General features: G+C 34.8%; 1 protein-coding gene and 1 non-coding gene across 6 annotated transcripts in view; one reads left to right on the top strand and one right to left on the bottom strand.

Annotated features, from left to right (window-relative positions):
• LOC111506585 (discoidin domain-containing receptor 2) overlaps positions 1-21933 on the top strand; it is an 842991-nt gene that overhangs the window by 617771 nt on the left and 203287 nt on the right. For all 5 annotated transcript variants that reach the window (XM_074171999.1, XM_074171996.1, XM_074171997.1 and 2 more), the window contains one exon: positions 20862-21069. In XM_074171999.1, the coding sequence (XP_074028100.1) occupies positions 20862-21069 (208 nt within the window). The remainder of the gene's footprint in view (positions 1-20861; positions 21070-21933) is intronic.
• Positions 21470-21540, bottom strand: TRNAG-GCC (transfer RNA glycine (anticodon GCC)). The gene has a single exon. It is a non-coding gene; the product is annotated as a tRNA-Gly (tRNA).

The following is a 21933-nucleotide window of genomic DNA, read 5'->3' as shown; positions in this document are numbered from 1 at the left end:
TCGTTTGCCACATATAAACGCTACCGACAAGCATATCGATATAGTCAAGTTTCGCGGACAGTGCGGTGCAGAGCGATCTTGTAAGGCGATAGACATTTCAATAATGGCTGAAATTATATTGATAGTGAAATAGAGTTGAATTCAATTATTGTTCAGTGCAGTCAATTATTGGTAAACCCACAGAAAAAACCTGACAATATTATTTTCAATTTTGTACCACTTTTACTTTGATTATTCTGAGTTAGTGGATGTTGTTATACGGTTTTTTGATACATTTATAATATTCTCACAGCAAAATCATCCCTCTAGGAGTGGTACTTAATATTTGGATTTGATATACTGATAAAAAATGTTTAATGATAAAATTGACACCCAGTCTTCAATTAGGGTAATAGCAACTGAATGCCAAGATGTAGCAAATTCGTAATTCATTTTAGCTTGTTACTAAATGCATAAATGATTTTCAATTTCATCAACTTGGCATAATTTGGATATTTGAAATGAATATCAAATAACAAATAGTGGGTTTGAGTGAATTAAATAGATGGTGTGGTTCAGCAGAAATTGAACATCAGTTAATATTATTCATAGCAAAAAATAGTTTTACGAATAAATAGATTCGAGTTGCTTGAAGACTCGACTAAATATTCATGAAATTAGTTTGTAGTACCTCGCCTTATTGGTTATGTTCCCCCTGAATAAATACACTCGAGCAAACAATTATAACCTCTCCTTGATAATAATGAAAAGATGTATTCGTCGTCCTCGAAATCCCACTCATCTTTCTCTTTCTTATTCAGTTGGGACTAACAAAGAATGGGAATGATGTCATTAATGAAGTCTCCGACGACCTGGGAAATATAATGAAATACATCCAGAATGAAATATTATCTACCTATAAAGCGAATGAAAACAAGAAAATTGGAATTGAACCCTAAACGAACCTCATCTTTTCCTGTCTCGAACAATAACTCACCGAAATGAAATTTTACTTATGCTTTCATAAGCGAAATACCCTGCAATATATCGCGCATTCGAAAATAAAGTTGTATTCCTCCATTACCTTGTATTTTAATGCCCCCGGGCGGTCCCAACGCAAAGAATTTGATTGAATAAAAATCCCCATTCTATTTTAATTTAAATACTGAGTTTTTGTGCGGGAAACAAAGCGTTTTAATCCAAAACAACCGACTGAACGACGCAGTTGTTTTTTTCGAAACCTGCAGCTACAAAACAAAAACCTTCTCTGAATCAAAGAGGTGCGTGCCAACATGGGGGCGACGTTGGATGAATTTTTATTATTACTGTTCATTAAGTTATCTAAACTGTGGACTGAAAATGTTGAAATTATAGTTAATGTTAACTGACTTCAAAGAAGGAGGTTATGAATTCGAAACGTATGTTTGTAACATCATCCCAGATAATAACTTATTACGTCTTCAAGACAAATATGCAAGTCATTCTCTCAGTTTCTTCAACAAAGTTTCCTTTTATTCCACTTCTCTCAGCGATGCTCCCATCTCATTAACCAGGCGTTTTTCTTTTCTGCAAAATAATTGTTCACGAAGATGATTACTTCTTCATTTGACGAAAATTTTTGTCCTCCGAGCGCAATTTTTAGATGAGGGAACAAAAAAAAGTCGATTGTGGCTAGATCTGGTGAGTAAGGCGGATGGTCAAGCAGTTCAAACCGTAATTCGTGGATTTTCGCCATGGCAATTGCTAAGATATGAGACGGTACGTTGTGTTGGTGAAACACGATCTTCTTTTTCTGTAAATGTGGCTGTTCTTCCGTAAGTTTTGTTGTCAGCTTGTCAAGTAATGATGCATAGTATGCTCCTGTATTTTTTTTGGAAGATAATCGAGTAAAATACCACCATTACTATCCCAAAAAAATAGTCGTTATCACTTTCCCAGCCGAAAAATCTTTTTTTGAAGGCAGTTCCCCGTTTTGTTTCGGGCGTATAATGGTGTACCAAAGTTTCATCTACAGCAACAGTCGGCAACAGGCGGACCGCGGTCCGCTGAAAGGTCGAACCTCGGACCGCCGAATATTGTAATGTGTTGTATAGCAAGTATAAATCAATACGTAGATAAGATACACTTTACCTTCATTCATTGAAATAATATTTTTAAGCCACAAAGAATTCAACTTAGTACTTATTTTATTTTAAGTTACCTAGTTAACTTGTTTTATGAGTACTTACAACTACAGTGGAGCATTCGATACATTAGACCAAAATATTCTGTGTGAGAAAATGTCATTTCTCGGATTTAGTGAAGGGACTGTAGATCTATTGAAAAGTTACCTCAGAAATCGGACTCAGGCAGTATGTCTGGATGGAAAGTGTTCTAGTGCTTTACCTGTTGATTATGGAGTACCTCAGGGCTCTATTCTTGGCCCAATTCTGTTCTCTTTATATATATATATATATATATATATATATATATATATATATATATATATATATATATATATATATATATATATATATATATATATATATATATGAAATAATTGATCATTGCACAATTCATCATTATACAGATGACACTCAGTTATATTATCATAAATAACTGTAGTTGCAAGTAACTGGCAGGTGGCAATGGAAAAAATTAACAGCGATCTATAAAAGTTACTGGATCTATCTATAGCCCATAACCTAAAATTGAATTCTAAAAAATCTCAGCTGATACTTTTTGGCCCGAAATACAAAATACGGTAAATTGAAGGAAGAATTGAAATCCAACTTGGACAAGACTTACTACAAACAATTACAGAAAGCAAGAACTTGGGTTTTTGTCTAGATGCTGATCTGAGATTTCACAAACATATAAATTCACTTCGTCGTAGCTCATACAGTATCTAACGTCAACTGTATCAAAGTAGAGATATTATGACTTCCAAATTGAAGTTGAAACTTTGCGAATTGAAGTTGAAACCTCATATTGTCTAGATTAGCATATTGCGATATAATCTAGGGGCTGCTTTGATACAAACTGATGTAAATCGCTTACAAAAAAAAAACAATTGCATTCGTCTTTCTTAGGGTGTGAGAAAATTCGACCATATATCCCACAAGTTCGAGAAGTCAGGTTGGTTACCGATTGCTAAAACCTGGCAGTTCCACCTACTCGTCAATACACATAAATTTCTCATTTACAAAAAGCCAAATTATATTTATGAAAGATATAAAACTCTCAAATCACAGAATAAGTCGAGGACACGAAACCGTCACACTTTTATTATTCCAAAACACTCGACAGCCTGCTTTTCTCGTAGTTTTATCAAACTCCAAACTCCATCAAACAATATAATGCTCTGCCCAGTGAATTTAGACACTACTCCATAAATAATTTCAAAAAAAAGTTGAAAACATATCTGAAGTCTTCTGGATAGATAATATATTCATGTTATGCCTTGCTCATATGGTTTTCCCCTTGTCTCATCTTTGTGTATGTTTTCTATATATTTGACCTTATTTAAGTTGAAAAGATTTTCAATATTTACTTTGGAATTTATAACCTTTGTTTTTTCTTAGTTCCACAAAGATTCATAAACTACCCACTTACCAATGTATACTAGGTAATTATTTTTATATTTCTATATAAAACATGCTATCCCCAGGTTAACTTGTAAAAACAGCCTAGGCTGAACTTCGCCCTTTTATTAATTTTTGTATTTACTTCTTCTCTATAAACAATGTATGTCAATGAATGAAGCCCATTTATTATTATTAATAACTAATATCGTTTGATCAGTTTCCTCTCTAGCCTGTGTGTGCGTGTGTATTTGTGTGAATTAGTAATAATTTCAAACCTTTATAACGCACACGAAACATCCATAGGTTGAACTACATACCATTTTTACGGAAATATGTTCTTTCAACCCTAGCAATTATTGGCAAAGAAAAGAGAATCAGGGATGAAAACTCAGGTCTAATATCGTATCAGTGCATAATTCACCAGGTAGCCCTTTGTGGTAAACTCAGTGCTGCACTGAAAGGAGTGATGAACAGCTTGGTCAAGTTGAATAATTTTATGAGGGCTCATTCTGCTCTTCAGCATCAACCATCAACTTTCTGCAACATAATAATGTACCTTGGCTAAGTGAAGGTCAAGTTATTGAAACTTTTAGGGCTGAATTTGCAAAATTTTCTTTCAAAATTTAAATACGCAGAAATCACTTTGAGTTCATAACAAACAAGCACAATATGCTGGTTGTGGCTTTTCTAAAAGAATGAATATATATTTGAATTCGCTCAACACAGAATTACAAAGAAATGGAAAATTAATATATGATCTGATACAAAGCGAGTCTGTTTTTACTCCCAAGCTGGATATCTTTGAAAACGATATTGCAAGAACAGAATGTATTCATTTTTCGACAATTCTTGAATATAAAAAAATTCTGAAGAAGACTGCGGTGTTTGTAAAATTTCTGGTCGATCTCAAGAACGAATTTGCTACAAGATTCCAAGACTTTACAGAGTGGGCAAGCTATCTCCGTTTCTTAAATTGCCATTCGACAGAATGGACAGATGTCCCTGCCAAGTTGTTATATCTGTCATCAAATAGAGAAGATGTGTCTTTGCAAATGTATAAAACGGTATGCACTAAAGAATTTTGGACCAAACATGTCCCAGTAAAATATGAAAATTGAAAGAAACTAGCTACTAATTTGACCACTATGTTTGGCTCGACATACGTATGTGAAACATCTTCCTAAAAGAATTTTTTGAAAAACAAATATCGTTCAAGATTAACGGATGCCTACCTAGAATACACACTTCAAATTTTCTGTTCCTGTCGAGAACTAAACTATAATAAACTGGCTCAAGACCGTCTATGTAGTTTCTCACATTAAATTTAGGTATTGTGTTTTATAATTCAGAATTTTATTTGGAAACAAAATAAAACATAAGTAGCACTTAATTATTATCAATTCTTATTTTCTGGACCTCGTTAAAATTTTCTCACACCTAAAACTACCTGCCGACCTACCTATTCTACAGTAATTTATTGGTGGCAAGACTCGGATTTATCGCGCCTGAACTGCGCCAACAGAGCGTTGGAAATGTTTATTTTGGTTTGACGTGAGCAAGCGCGGCACCCAGAGCATGGACAGCTTTCTCGTGCCTAAATGTCAATTCAATATGTTCCAGGTTTTTAAAAATATTCATAACCTTTGTTTTCTCGGTCGTCTAGCACCATTTGGCGCACCAATTGGCGATGTTTTCGTCGATAGTTGCAGTTTTTGGACGTTTCGCTCGTTCATCGACTCTCAAGCTCTCACGGGCACGTTGAAATTCAGCTGCCCAAAGTTTCACTGTGTTAAATGATGGAGCAGAGTCCCCATATATAAAGTCCAACTTATCTTTGAACTGTGTAGGCGTATTGCCTTCCAAAACAAATATTTAATGACAGCTCGATACTTGATTTGGTCCAGTTTCATCAAAACACTCACATCAACTCACTCAAACGACTGTTACATAAAAACTGAGTGTCCAAAATGACTGAAATTCGGGTGAGTAACTGTCAACAGATGAACAACAAAATAGTGCTGCTATCTTCATGTTGAGGAAACTTTTCAAACCACCCTGATGTAAATATATTATAAATGTTTGTGTTTGTCCACTTATTTTTCCGAAATTTGTTGTGACCATCGTTTTTGTAGCTAACATTTAGTTCTTTGGATATTTTTCAAAATATGAACTATTATGTATAAGTGTGACGGCATGGCACATTGAATCGAGCTACTGGTCAGATGACAACGGGAAAACATTTCAAAAGTTTGGTTGAATTTTAGTTTTATAGTGAAATTGGCCGGAATCAAACTGGCCTCACGATACAAAAACGCGGCGTGAATTGAAAAACAATTTTAACAATGCCAGGTCATCCGATACGAGCTAATAGACAATAGAAATTAAAATAAAAAATTAATTAACAAATTAGGGGCCTAAATTTTCTTGTGGTAGATGCCAGCACTTAAAAAAACTCATATCAAATTTTAAATAATTTTTCCAAGATCTCATAAAAAATCATATTCATGTAATTGATTTCCTATCTACTTTTTATTTCGTTTCATTGGTTAATCTTTTTCGAAATTCGTTCAATTTTTCCTAATTATGTTTATTAGCAGATTTTTTTACAACATTGTAAATTCTCAAAGTCCATCGTCTACCCAGTTAACAATGAAGATAGTATATTTAGTTGAACTATTTGTGATGAGAATAAAAAAGAAATTAGTAACCAAGACATGTGACAGGATTCACTATTTTCTTTTATATTACTTAATAACTATTGAAACTAACTCTGAAGGAATGTGAGTCTTTGTACCAATAATGATCGTTTTGTCTGTTGAGTTGATGCTAATTGATCTAAATATGATATTCTACTCAGAATTTCAATGTTAACTCATCCTTATTTTTTTATTATTTTTCAACACATAAAATATCAGGGCATGAGCTGCAAGTGACATCCACAAAATAGTTCAATACAGTGTCACTATTTTCGTTCGAAGGCTGTCGATTTCTGGAATTTCCTCCTGACATTTCGCCGGCGCTAGCTTCTCCAGAGATTCATTTTATACATCCTGAGTTATCTCCAAAGACTGGATATCAATGCTACGTAAAGTGTATTCATGTTGACTTTCTCAGGTAATTTGGTGTGCTAATACCTGTTCCAGAAACAGGTGTTCCTGATCAAGTATTAGGACAGCAAACTGACCGATTCAACGCAAATTACCTCATCCAGGTATAGGAATTGGCACACGAAACTGCCCGAGTCAACATGAATATAGTTTCCTCAGCTGTATTATCCAGTAATCTGAGATAACTCAGGATGTATAAAACTCTGAAGAAGCTAGCCAGTCGCCACAACGAAATTAAAAATACAATTTAAAAATTACCCTAAATCACATTTCTCTCTTTTTTCCTGAATTTATTGATTTTTTTATTAAATATAAATTTAAATATAAGTGTAATACGTAGTTTAACATAGTGATAAAAGCAATAATGATAGGCTTCGTTAATCGGATAATTACAAATTGAATAGAATGAAACATTCGATGAAAACTAAAAAGTTTGCCCTTCTACACTTGTATAAAGTTCTCCATTATGATTTTTATGTTTTTTCAGATTGTGGAAGGTAACAATTACTCAAAAAAAGGTCGATAAAAAACTGATTTTTTCCTCCACAAAAAATGACTTTCGTTGAATATTGTGGAGGTCAACTTGTGCTGTTTTTCAACTTATCCTAGCCAACCAATAGTTGGCTACACTGAATAATCAAACTGAACTTTATTTCACTTCGAAAACAATAAATATTCCAACTGAAACTTGTATTCGAATGTCTATCGCCTTACTAGATCGCTTCGCGTACCGCACTGTAGCTTCCACTTGACTGTGTCGACATGCTCCTGGATAGCATTTATATATCGTAATTGAATGCATTAGAAATTTCGTCGAAGTTCTATCAAAATCGGTAGCATTATTCTCGTTGCTTCTAGAGCAGCAGGGAACATTCGCGCGCTCTTATTCTTTTAGAGCATGATTCACAACATTGAATTAGAAATAATTAGAAAGTTACGAAATAATACTAGGGTTTTAGTGACTCAACTGCTAAGTGGTGAATATTTAAATGGCTATTTCATTGTAGAAGTTTTAGGAACTATGATTTGTGAATTCATCAAAAAAACAATAAAAAAAGAAGTTAGATTTTTTATTTCTCAAAAATGATTTTGTGATAATTTCCTAATATGTTGAAATAAACATTCACCTATACATCAACAAATGTTCATAATGCCATGGAATGAACGATAGAGAAACGTATATCGTCTGTGTTATAACTGTAATTCTTTTGAATACCGGATACACTTATTTAAAATAATTTTTCTGAGTCATCACTTTTCATCTGTATCTCAATATCGCTTTCATGTCCATTTAAAAGTTGAGTTTCATTGTTATTCCGTTTGCAGAAATATTCAATTTTGTGAAACAATTCCGTTACCAATTTCATTATTTAAAAATGCATGCAATATGCATGAAAAATACTCAAAGTCTTCCACGCGGCCGATTTTCTCTCCCACTTTCCTCATTTCCGCGTACATGATGAAATTCCTGAAAGATTTTTCACATGACTCTTCGTTTCCGCACAACATTGTTATTCGAAACAACTTTTAAATAAGCTTTCCAAACTTCTGCCCCTACTTCAACTTGTCTGTTTCAAAGGGGAAAATAAACTATATTAAAATAACGAACAAAATGTCAGAAAATTCTTTTATTCCAACCTGAAGAGCTTTACATTATACAAAATATCTGCTCGAGACAGCTGTGTTGAAAATTGCAAACAAGATATATATCAAAAGCTTTGAGAATATAATGAATATTGTGAAAGGATCGGTAGATTATAATTTCAAGAGGAACATTGTCTGTGGGGTTTTGTTTTAATTTCTCTTCGAATGTGTGGGAGTATTTATTTCTCGCAAGAAAGGTCAAAATAATTCTTCGCGGACTGCTCATAATGAGAATCATCTATAAAGGGATTTGTTAGGTGAAGTTGATTCAAATTTGAATATGATGTATTAGTTGCCGTTTCAATTATTTCTATAACCAATGAATGGACATTTGTGTCCGTCACACCTGTGTCTATTCAATAAAAATGAATTTCTATCTTTTTGAATAGAAACATTTTCCAAGACTAGACTTAGACTAGACTTAGACTATTCGAAAGCTTTCGATACCCTAAATCATTCTGAGCTGAAACATATTCTACGATATATTGGACTTTCAGAAGAATCTGTTATGTTTTATGATCTAAGTGGTCGAAAGCAACGAGTTGTAGTCAATACTAGGGTTTCTCATACAAGAGAACTGACATCCACAGGGATCCATTTTGGGACCAATTCTCTATGTAATTTTACAGCATTTTTCAGAAACGTTGTCTCGTATTGTTATCTACAAATGTATGCGGATGATGTATTCCTTCCACCCTTCAGACATAGTGAATGGTTATCAGAAAATCAACAAAGACCTTGATAGAATTTTCAAAATATCATTCTCTCTAATTGAATACAAACAAATCTAAAGCAATGCTGTTCGGGGGGCGAAATGACAGACTTCTTCACCAAAAAAATGTTTCTGTTACTATCAATAACATTCCTGTACAGTTTTGTGATGTGGTGAAGAATCTTGGGCTCGGGATAGATTACTCCTTACGATTCGAAAAACATATATCGGAATGTTTTTGTAAAAGTATCTGAAAACTGAAATTTTTTTAGATCTCGTGCAACGTTGAATTTGAATCTTAAAAAAATACTTCGCGATTTTCTAGTTCTTTCTACTTTTACTTATTGCGATACGGTCTATAGCTCTTGTCTTGAGGCAACATCTACGCAAAAAATCCAGAAAATTCAAAACTATTGTCTCCGATTCATCCATGGTATTCGTAGGCGCCAACTCATCAGTCATAAGCTACGAGAAGCCGGGTGGCTAAATATGAAATCTTGCCAAAAACTTCACAGCTCCACCCAAACTCCCTCCTACCTTTATAGAGAGATTGTGTTCCGCACTGACGTTCACAATCTTAATATAAGATCGAAAGGTACTATAACACCACCAATCCACAAATCATTATTGTTTGAGAGAAGTTTTTCCTGTAATGTATCGACCACTTACAATGCTATTCCAAATGATTTTAAGAATATGAAACTTCCCTCATTTCGAAAACATTTGTTTGAATTTATGAAATCCTCTAATATCTAGAAAGCGGTTATTTGAATCAGCACATATATCTATAGTTTTACTCAATTTTTATTAGTTGTCTATGATCTTTTGTTCTTTTGTTCTGTTTGTCCAAAGGTTGAGTGTGGCACCCTTGTGCCTCCGTGAACTTCTGACTACAGGAGTTCCCAAAATGAACACTCAACTACTAGAACATATTTCGAAACACTTGCTCATCAGCAATACCCAACGAAAGACCAAGCCATCATATTTTCATCAGTAGAAGGAGCTCAACTACAAGACTAGCCCATCTCACTAGGAGAAATAATTCAACCAAGGTTGTGGCACAAGGGTGCCACAGTTATACCCTCGAGTATTTCTGAGAGCAACGGATAGTAGCAATAGTGAGATGCAGAAGAGAAGGGGACTGAGGGAATCACCCTGAAATACACCCCTTCTGAAAGTGACCCACCCTGTTTGGACTCTTGCTTGACTAGATGTTTTGGTGAAGCGAGTTCGCCAAAGTGGTAACAGTTGTTCAATGCATCTCACAATGTTATCGGGTACTGCAAGGCATCTGAGCAAATGCAAGCTGAGCTCATGCGGAATTGTATCAAATACCTTACGGTAATCGATCCAGACCATAGAGAGGTTACGCTTATGTTGTATCGAGTCCTGCGTTACACATCTATCGATGAGCAGGCTATCTTCACATCCAGCGACTCCTCTCTTCGACCCTCTCTGCTCATATATCCGTTCGAACACTCGGTCAACTGCAGTGAGTATTCGTGTGTATAAGATGCTTGTAAACAACTTATAACACGAATTCAAGCATGTTATCGGTCTGTAATTCTTAGGAATCGACAAATCACCGCTTTTGGGGATGAGAACGGTCCACCCCTCGACAAACCAATCCGGAATTGGCTGCTCTCCGTCCAGTCATGAGTTGAAAACTCTGGCCAGATGACGGTGGGTACTTGGTAGTTTTTTCCACCAATAAGTGTTCAGCCCATCTGGGCCTGGAGCAGCAAAGTTCTTGGAACCAACAAGGGCCCTTCGAACGTCATCCGGGGTTATCGGGTTGCGCAGTTCATTGAGCTCAGGCTGTCGTAGCTCTCTATTGAAAGCTTCGAACTGCGCTAGGGCTGGAGTGTCTAAGTTGAGTGTCTGCGGGTGTTCATAGATATCATTTCAGAAGGATTCCACCGGATCAGCAGTCGGCAGATTATCCACAACACGTGGAGGCTCTTTGAATAAGCGAGAAGGTTTCTCGCTTATTCTCGCTTAGGCAATATAAACTCTAAACGTACAAATATTTTCATCTCGTATTTATTGCCACTGCTATATTACTGTTATTGATGTACCGTATTGAATCGCTATACAGTCCGATAATTTCACCGGTGAAAGAACAAAGGAATGAATAAATGAAATAAACTCATGTCATTATTCACATTATTCAGTTTCAATTCGAATGATGGGCTTTCACTGTTTCTCCCAACACCATTCACAAATTTATTTTTTAGATCACTCTTTCAGAAAAATGGATATCAGGTTATGTTAGGTTGGGTTAGGTCAAAAGTGAATGGGTCTATTCGACCCTCCACCGCAACCCGCAAGGGTTTATTGTGGCTCATACTTATTCACACTCGACCAAATAAAGTCTCTCTTTCCAGAAATTGTGAAGAGGAGGTTGATCTAGAAAGATCTCCATGGCCGCTGACAGTGTGGTACTGATGGTACCACAGATGACCAGACAAGCCTGTCTCTGTAAGCCAGAGAGCTAAGCCTCAGCCGTTTCCAAGAAATTACTAGGTTGATGAGTTGGAGAAGACTGATCACCAAGCTATCTTGACAGTTTTGTTGTGGATAGATAGGGTACTATTCTTGCGATTTCACAAAATGATCTACATGTGAGGCAGGACTTTATAAATTATGAATATCTGTGAAATTACACCTTGGCTACACAGAAATAATATGCATGATTGACATTGTGAATTGGACAGTATTTCATCAACATGGTCGTCAGAAAGAGGACTGTATCAGTGTTAGGTGCACAGAAGTTTACGAAAGCAAAAACTTTAGCATTCGGTGTGACCTAGACAGAAAAGTCAACTGAGGAACTCTTTCAATTGTGGCTATTACTGATTATGATTTAGTCCACTAGCTGTTCAGGTTTGCGTAAGCAACATGAAAAGTTTTTAAACGTGTGGAATCATACTAGGTATGAAATCGTACTCATTACAAACTGATTAATTCCTGTACCATTGGTGGTTTCTTCCAAGCTGTTTGCTTTGTAGTATTAACTTTGAAACAAAGTAGTCGGTAATAATATCAGCAAGAAAATACCAAAGTTTGTGTCTTGAATCGTCTATTTGGAACTGAAAATCGGCATATCAACGGATTTTTGCCAGGAAATTTAAAAAAGACTAGTGGCTATGATGCTCAAAAACTACCAAGTTCTTGACTTCTCTCTTTTAACTATTTTTTTCTCGTCATCACCTGAAGACAATTGTGGATGCTAATAATCGAACATCGTGAAGTAACTTGGTTTGAAATATCTTCGTTTTTAATTTTTTAATCATCCTAATTTTACCTCAATATAAATATTTTTGCAAATATCGTTTTTTTTAAATTCCTTTTTATTAGTTCTTTCAGGAAATTCAAATCATTTTATATAATATTAGACAATGGAAGTCTGAACTAATGAAATATATATTTCGAGTAACACTAAAAATTGCATCTTCTCTTGATATTTCTTTCCTAAAACCAAATGGTTTAGTTGACAAAATTTTTTTAATATGCAAGAAAGGTAACTGCTCTTCTTTTAAACATTTCTCGAACACTTTACTAATATTACTTGTCAATGATATCGGTCTGTGTCTATAATTATCAATAGATTTTTTATCTCCATTCTTGTACACTGGTATGACATTACAAATTTTGAGAATAGATAGAAAAATGCCAGATGTCAAACAATTATGAGTTGAAAGAATTGATATGAATAAAAAAGTATGTCCATTATGAGTTCATGTTTGATTGCAGAAAGGAATAATGATTTTCTGTAGGAAATTGGGCAGAGTTATAACAGGAAATGTAAATTTCAATTCCTGTAATGAATATTTGATACAAAAAAACTAATTTTCCATAATTCAATATATATAGGAAGAAATAGCTGTAGTGTTTGTAGTTTCTGAAGCTCGAAAGAATAGATTTTAGGTATTCTATATTTTCTTTTCTTATCTATATTGTCTTTTATTTTCTATGCTTTAACTGAAATCAGTCTTCACGTTCATGATATTTATGTTGCTATCAATAATGTTTGTTTTTGGCTGGGGTGCCTACCAGCGATACCATCAAAAACCTGAGTAATTCTTTCAGATGGACAAAAACAGCTATAGATGACCTACAAATTTCCCCCGTAAGGGTTGAATAGTATTTGATGATTTCTTTCTATCATTGAAAGGTGAAGATTTATTATATTGATATTGTATTCAAATGATGGCAGAGCTTCATATTATGAAATTTTTCATCACAGTGTACCTTTTCACATCCCAAAAATCGCTTACCAAACTTGACCTAGACATTTTTTTACTGCACTATCACTATGGATATTCCTATTACGGTTGTCCACCAAGCAGATGTCACTTTGATTTCTTTTTTCATCCCAATATAAATAATTCACATTCATCTGGAAATATAGTCATCAGCGGAATATGTTTTGCGGTTCGGAGCAATATCCGTTCCATAATGAAAATGTCACAATGCGTTTTAGCCTGTTTTGGCACAACACGGAATTTGCATACCAAATGGATTTATAACTGAATTGGGACTGAACGTTTTTCTTCTTATTTTTCGATAAATACGGCTAATGTTCGGTTTTCACGATCGATAGATGCGCTTCAGCTATCTGCATCAATCTTCATTGATATGGAAAGATTGGAGTGATGACATTTCCCGATAGAAACGATCAAAAACTGAGCGGATGATTGATGAAAGAGCGATGACAAAGGAAATGGAACAATTGCCTTGTCCGAATGTATGGCCTTTGACCGTGTTAATTGCTGGATATATTTGTGACTGACAGGAAATACCAGGAAAGTTATGTGCTTTTTGATTGTATTGAATTAGTTCAACATAGGAGATTACTGATGAATCGTATGTTGATATTTCTGGGTTCCTCAAATTTCAAGTGGTGTTTTCTCCTGAAAACACACCGTTTTTAATGAACTTTCAGTATTAGAAGTAGAAGTATCACTTCGAGTATTGAGCCAGTACACTCAATGATAATCACTAATTCAAAAGTGATATCTGCAGTTTTCTTCACTGCTCTTTGAGTTTTCTATACCTGATCATCTCCATTGTCCTTCAAAGTCTTTGAAATACCTTGCCAAGACTTGATTTTAAATTATTCACACAACTACTATTTCGTCCAAGGACTATCTATTGCCCAAGATGGGCAATTTATAGTTCTATGCCTGATCAACGGTTTGGATGTTTAACAAACGACTTCATTGTACTTCAAAGTCTCTAAAATACCTTGACAAAACTTGATTTTAAATTATTCCTACAACTATTTTCCCCAAAGACTATATATTGCCCAAGATGGGTACATATCTATCTACTAATTTCATTTATCCAACTTCAGTTGTTTCTATTTATTCCTACGTTAGAAAGTGAGACCAAGAAACTAATAATCATATCAGATTGATACATTTCTATCCTACTCAGATTATTAATTGAATATATAAATGAAAATCTCGAATGGAATGTTGTTTTTCTGCGTCGTTTCTCTCCAGAAGTATTTTTCTTCATAATCAATGTGCGTTCTTGTATTTGTATAACATGATATCTCTCAATTCATCCTTGAGATCTGACCCTCGACCGTGATGCTTCTCGACCTTCACACAACACCACAACTGACAAATGTCCATTTGGTCCATATGATGAGACTGGAGTTGTTCTCAATAATAATCTACTTGGTATACAAACTGTGTCAGAATGACTTTCCATGGATGATTCATTGGTGTTAACTTCTGATGGGCCATTATTTAGCAATATATGAACGCTGAATTATACGAAAAAAACGTGTTTCTATCCCGTTTGTATTCCAAAGATTCGTATGGAATCGAATTAGATATCACACACAGGATTCCTATACAATATAATTAATGAAAGAAGTGAAATTTCACCTATATGAAACACTGTCATCCCCACTGTTAGACATCCGATGTTTTGCCGGAAGACACTTGCCTTATCGGCTCTTGAGTAGCAAATACGGATAACATTATGAGAAAATAAATAGTTGTTCGATTATTTGAGGATACTAGAGATGTCTCTTGGATTCTGGGGTTTTCAGCAGAATGGACACCATGTTATTCACTTCGCTGAGAATATTATTGATTCTTCTAAATTGTTATCTTTGATGAAAAGCAATCGTGATGATTGTTACAATAACGCATTCTGATCTGCCAAATCTTTTTTGTAGAGTATGCATCACTAGGTCTACGTAGTCACCAGTCAGTAACATACTAGAAACCAAAAACTTCACCTCTGAGGTGTCACTTTTTTTTCAACACAATGTTTTCTTTTGAATAACAGCATATATTTCTGAAATTGGTAAGTTGCTTGTGAAACAAAAATCATTCTGGGGATTTCCGTATCTTCAGAAGATGCAAATTGTTCTCGTTTTTTTCTTCTAGCTCGTACTCAATTCGTCCGCTCTCTTGTTCAAATTCTTATCATCGTTTTTCCATTCCAATTGCATTTTCATTTCTTTCCAAACTTGTCTTGTCTTGAACAAATATTCATGTATACAAATTCCAATAGTTTTCTTAGAGACTTTGTCACTTTCTATCACAAGTTAATCAGAATCGAGTAATTCGATATATTTTTTGGAGTTTAGAGACTCATCAATCGTCATTCCTTCAGGAAATTTATAAGGATTCATTGCTTTCGTGACAAGTTTGAGCGGCACACCAAATCACTGTGGCCAAATATAATCCTAAAATCATAAATTTAATCCTGAAAAATATCAACCTTCAGGAATATTATTTCTCTCTGACTCTTCGACATTGAAATAACATTAAAAGAAAACATATCAAAGGTATTTAGATCAAACACAAAACGAGATAACTCTATACTAATCAATATCAGTTTCGCCTAAGAGCTGTGTACTCTAATTTTTGTATTATTTCGCCTACTCTACTAGTAGTTGTATATAAAAAATTCAAATTCAGAAATATAACATGGTCTTACAGCAATATTTGACACGAGACAAAGCACAAAAGTCTAATCTCAGTCGGCGCTAGCAAACACATCAGCAAAACAAATATTCCAATGCAAATAGAACCTTAAAAGGTCCCGGACAGAAACTTTTAATGAAATACCTGATTGGAACGTTATTTATTCTGTCAAAGTTACCTCTCACCGATGGAGTTGACTGGTCTCGTATTTAATCCTTCGACGAACTTGCGATAAACAGGAGCGCTTTCAGCCTCTTAGCGAGGATTACAGGAAAACGTCCAACCTATCGCCGATTTCGGCTTTTCAGGAGTTCCCAGCTAGAAGTTATATACCCAAAGGTCAATACTTCGTATATGGTAACACGAAAGTTTGCCGAATTACTTCGCACTCTCTTGGATAAACTCCATGTTCAAACTTTTATGTTCCTGGAGCGTACTTAGTACACTAATACGATGGTTGATTCTTACTGGGGGATTGAAAGTTTTAAATTTAGCCAACCAAGATGTTTTTAAGGAAACACTGAAAAGTTTTTCACGGCACATACCAATAATATATTTATTACATCATTTTTTAAATTGTTTTATGTCTTTCATAAAATACTTGTATTGGTTCAATATAAAATAGAGTTAACTCAATGTCTTACTTGGCACTGATCTTAAATAACTGTTACAAGTTATAAATGAGCATTCAGACATTGAATAAACGAGATCTGTTCAGAAAATTGTGTGAATGTTAAAATTTCGCGGGCTACGTAGGATCGATTAGCAATTTTTTTATGTTGGTACACCCGTCTCAACTTATGTGAACAATCTCAGCTGTTTAGCATATTTATTTTGTTGGTGAGAGGCACAAAAGTTAAAAATAGTTTGCGTGTTCGGCGATTTTCTGCTATAAAAAAAGGATAGAAGAATCTACATCAAATTTCTGTGTAAACAATTCAATTTAGTGGAAATGGGTGAATCACTGGAAATTAATCTCAACATCAAACCGTTATTTTTAACACCTCGACACGTATTTCGATCACCAAGTGATCATCTTCAAGATGCGCCGCTTGCGAGAAGCAATGCGAAGAAAATGTCGGGTATTGTGGAAAAAGTATTGATAGCTTTTGCATAATGAACGTGCCCACTCGTCATTGTTTTTTCGTATTTTTTTGTCCAAAAACAACACCATTAATCATGCATCAGGCACCGTAACCACCAGATCTAGCCCCCTGCGACTTTTTCCTGTTTCCAAAGTTGAAGAGATCCATGAAAGGACGGCGTTTTGCGACAATTGAGGAGATACAATCCGATTCGCTGAGATAGTTCAGTTCATATCAATCATATCAATCAATATCAGAACTACTTTGAGGATTGAAAATAAAGGCTGTGTTAAATCTGAAATGTGAAATAGAAATTTTTCAATTATTGAATATTTCTCGGGAAAAATGAAAATTCACCTTATTTTTGAACCGACCTCGTATTGATGACTAGTTGAGGTGTCACCCTATACTAGCTTAAATTAGTATATCATTTTATGTACAGACTTAGTTTAACTGAATTTAACCTGGTAAACAGTTTTTTTCTACCCACGTAAAGAAATATGGTTTTCGTTTTTAGAATGGTAGCATCATTAATACGTTTTGAAAAAAAAACATAACTCGAATCATATTTACGTCTCAAAAAATGCAGACAAATTGTAATGGAAATTTTGGATATGATTAAGGGCATCATATTAACATTATTGAAATTATGTACAAAAGCGACAAAAATGTTTTACTATGCAGTTACAAACATCCATATACATTATCTGAAAAATAAACTCCACTTGAACTGCAACCTACCTTGCAACCTAAATGACATAGATCACAGACCTATATATCAGATGAATACGAAATATTTAAACAAATTTTCGAGAAACGTGAGTATAAAATAAATAAAAAGAACTTTTAATAATTGAAAAATATATAATTTTTGGTATTGATAATTATTTTTTTTTATTTTCAAGATTTGGATTTCAATATAGATTTTGATGATTAGGATTAGAAACCTCGGTCGCAACCTCAACCATTTTGTCATCACCCAAGCTGTAAGAATTATTTTTAGTCATCTCCTGCTGACTTGGGTAGCAGAAGTCTGTCGAGAGACAGCATCTTCTTTCTGGTGAGGAAAATATGTTTTCATTATGTTTTCAATGTTAAAAAATTATATGACTACGGCATCCATGGAATTGTGCATAAGTGGTTCAAGAATTCTCTCTCTCAGAAAGAAGTCAGATTGTGAAAACCTCATCAGAAGGCGAAATAAAAAAAGGCGTACCACAAGATTCAATACTGGGACCGATACTTTTTCTGCTAAACATAAACGATTTAGCATCTATCGATATAGAAGGAAAATTTACCCCATTTGCCGATGACAGCACAATATTAAGGCGTGATGAAACTTTATGTAATCTCCACGAGATATAAAAAAAATGGTGCGACTCTAATCTGCCGTCTTTCAATGTTTCGAAAACAATTTGATATCATTCCGCTGCTCTCATTGACAGCACTCCTTTACCAACACAGGACGCGGACAGGATCATTGAAAACAGACCTAGTACTGAATTTTTGGGTGTAAAACTTGACAATTAACTCAAATTCGCCGATCACATTGTAACCCTCAATAAAAAGCTAGCTTCAGGGTGTTTTGCAGTGAGAATAACTTATAAGGATATTGGTTTTTCTGCCGCTAAATCGGCTCATTTATCACTTGTTGAGTCGCATTTCAGGTATGGAATTCCTTTCTGGGGAGTATGTTGCAAAACTCAAATGCAGACGGTGTTCATAATTCAGAAAAGGGCTATAAGATTCATGTGCAATGCTAAAAGTCGAGACTCCTGCAAACCCCTATTTGAATTATATAAAATCTCGACAGTTTTTGGAATCTTTATTCTAGAAACAGTATGTTTGATCAACATACATCAATTTATATTTACTGGTTACTCCAATTATTATGCCCTTCGTCAATCTAAAGACCTAAGACAACCCATACTAGCCTCCACTCTAGTCAAAGACCATTATATATGGTCGGTCGATAGCCAAGCGGTTCGGCGTGGGTGCTTTGTTCACTCACTCGAATTGACTGCCGTGTTGGTCGGTGGTTCAAGCCCTAGTCTGAACGATCGATCTTCACTTGCCGTCGTCCAACCCGTGTTAGGAATCACACGTTAAAAGGTAAGACCTCGTTAATCCTTAGCTCGCGCAAGTTTCGACTTTTGAGGGTTGTCGTTCGTAGGGGTGCGACAGCTGGTTAACGGAAAAACAGATTTTAAACAGAAACAGATTTTTTTAAACAGATAATAATGGTCTTAAGATGTTCAATCATTTACCTGGCTATACTAAAATTTTAGAGGATAACTGTGTATTTCGAAAATCAGTTAAAGACTATTATTGTTAAGAAGAGTTCTATTAGGACAGCTTTCTCTAATTTACTTTCTCAACTGTATTTTTTATTAAACAAAGTATTGTGGAGTGCATTTGAACATTCGACACTTTTTTGGTATTTTTTATTGTATGATATCTTTAATGAATTTTGTACTATTTCAATATTATTTGTACTCTGTATATGTATATATGTGTGTATAGATATTTATATGTGTATATGTATGTGTGTGTATATATGTGTAATAATAATAATAATGATAATAATAATGAATCTTCATTTCCATTATTTTTGACAAAGTTATAAAATTTGTATAGGAATTGTCAAATAAAAAAACCAAAGAGATCGGAGACTAGAAGTTACTGAAAAAAAGATAATGACAAGTACCTACTTATACACATAAAGTCTTCTAAGCGATAATAACACTTATCGACAAGAAAATCCTTGAGTTTTCTTTTAAAAATATACATGGTTTTGGATTTTTTTATAATATCTGGAAGCAAATTATAGGCAAATGGAGCCATCTTATCGGGTGATAAATTTGGTTTTTGCAAATGGTACAAAAATATTGTTTTTTTGTCTTGTATCAATATTATGCTTACTTTTATTTGGTACAGACAACTTGTTTCTATTCTCAAAAACAGACAAGCATAAGTCAAAAATGGAAAGACTGGGAACGGTTAGAATTCTCAAATGTTTAAAAGCATTTCTGCATGAATCACGGTTACTTGTGCCACTAATGATACGTATATGTTTTTTTGTGCTGTAAAGACGTCAGAGCAGCGAGAGGAAAGACTCCAGAAGCACACTCCATTTCTTAGTAAGGAATCACAGTGGTTCTGCCAATTCAAACATTCATCAATATGAAGAACTAAAAATTTTAAGCTCGTACATTATGTGTTACTGTGTCGGAATTATCAATTGTTCTAAAACTAATAAGATCACATTCCCGTTGCTGATGATGAAATCTCATTGAATATGTTTTCTTCGCGTTCAAAAACAATTTGTTCGTAGAAAACCATTTAATAATACTTCCAAAAACATGCTTACATTTTTCTTTCAAAACTAAATCTGATTTGTCAGAGATTATAATCGACGTGTCATCTGCATACATTGTTCCGGGCGTTGCATACTCCAACTCATTTATGTACAATACAAATAATATAGGTCCCAATATCGACCCTTGAGGTACTCCTAATTTGGAGAGGGCAATGCTGGAAGTTACATTGTTAATAGCGACATATTGTTTTCTGTGATAAAGATAATCCGTTACCCATGCCAATGGTACACCCCTTATACCATAACTGTATAACTTACTTAGGAGAATATTATGATGTTCTTTGGGCAATAAAGCATATTATTATTATTAGATTAATTTTACGCCAGAGGTTCCAAACTTCACTCATCAAGTACTTACCATTTCTTTCCAAAAATCAGTCATATTCCTAAAATTTCTCTATATACTTTAATATAAGTTTCTCGTTATCCACAGGTCTTCGCCGAAGCAGAAGTGTGGTTGAGCCTAGACGGCGATAGGTATCAGCCGAAAAGCATCCGTGCCATCATTCCGCCCGACCGTATGCGAGAATCTGCTAGAAACATCACCATTCGGCTTCGAGGTCGGTTAGCCAGATTCGTCAAACTGCGACTGTCTTTCGCAGACAAGTGGATGTTGATCAGCGAGATTGCCTTCGATTCAGGTAAGTCGACCATAAAATAATCTATCGTTGTTTGGGTTGCCTTCACTTGTTTGAGAGACGTGAGCTAGTACCAGGGTAGGTGAATTAGTAATTTTCATTTATCAATTTATTAGGTTGCTTACACAGGCAGGTCTACTTTGTCCCATACAAAAGTCAATTTTTATACGACAGGAGTCGTAAAATAGATTGTTGAACTTTGTTATTTGGTGAAATGTCCCTAATTCACATTGAGATAAACTGACCCTTATCAATTTTTTTTCTAATCCGTCTGTCTGTATATCTGTTGAATTGAGAATAAATCGAAATATCTTTTTGATATTTTCTCAAATTTTTGCGATTGTGTGTCACCACTGCATTGAGAAAGTTTATAAAATAATAAATAGTGAAATAATAAAAAAAATGCATCGGCCGGGAATCGAACCCGGGCCGCCCGCGTGGCAGGCGAGCATTCTACCACTGAACCACCGATGCTTGTCAATGTAGTAATAATATGAATATCAAGAAGTTATCAAAAAATTATTTCAGAATTAGATAGGTATCACCAAGGCATTATTTATCTGTTTAAAAATCTGTTTTCCTGTTAACCAGCTGTCGCCCCCCTCGAAGCGACAATTCTCAAAAGTCAAAACTTGTGCGAGCTAAGGACTTACCTTTTAACGTGTGATTCCTAACGCGGGTTGGACGACAGGAAGTGAACTCGAATCAGTCATATCCATTCAATGCCAAATATTTAAATAGACTACATCTCGCAGCTATTCTGGTGCCAGAAAAACAATGCAGGCAATCTGAAATTCAGTCCATTCAGGCTCGAACTTAGCAATTACAATAATCAAAGCTTGCAATTTTCAGTCCTCATATCACCAC

The sequence above is a fragment of the Leptinotarsa decemlineata genome, unplaced genomic scaffold (genome assembly GCF_025532065.1).
Source record: "Leptinotarsa decemlineata unplaced genomic scaffold, Ldec_3_MD MMD2_tig00000035_RagTag_RagTag, whole genome shotgun sequence".
Taxonomy (NCBI): domain Eukaryota; kingdom Metazoa; phylum Arthropoda; class Insecta; order Coleoptera; family Chrysomelidae; genus Leptinotarsa; species Leptinotarsa decemlineata.
Note: the sequence above shows the minus strand (reverse complement) of the source record. Positions and strands in the feature narration are given on the sequence as shown.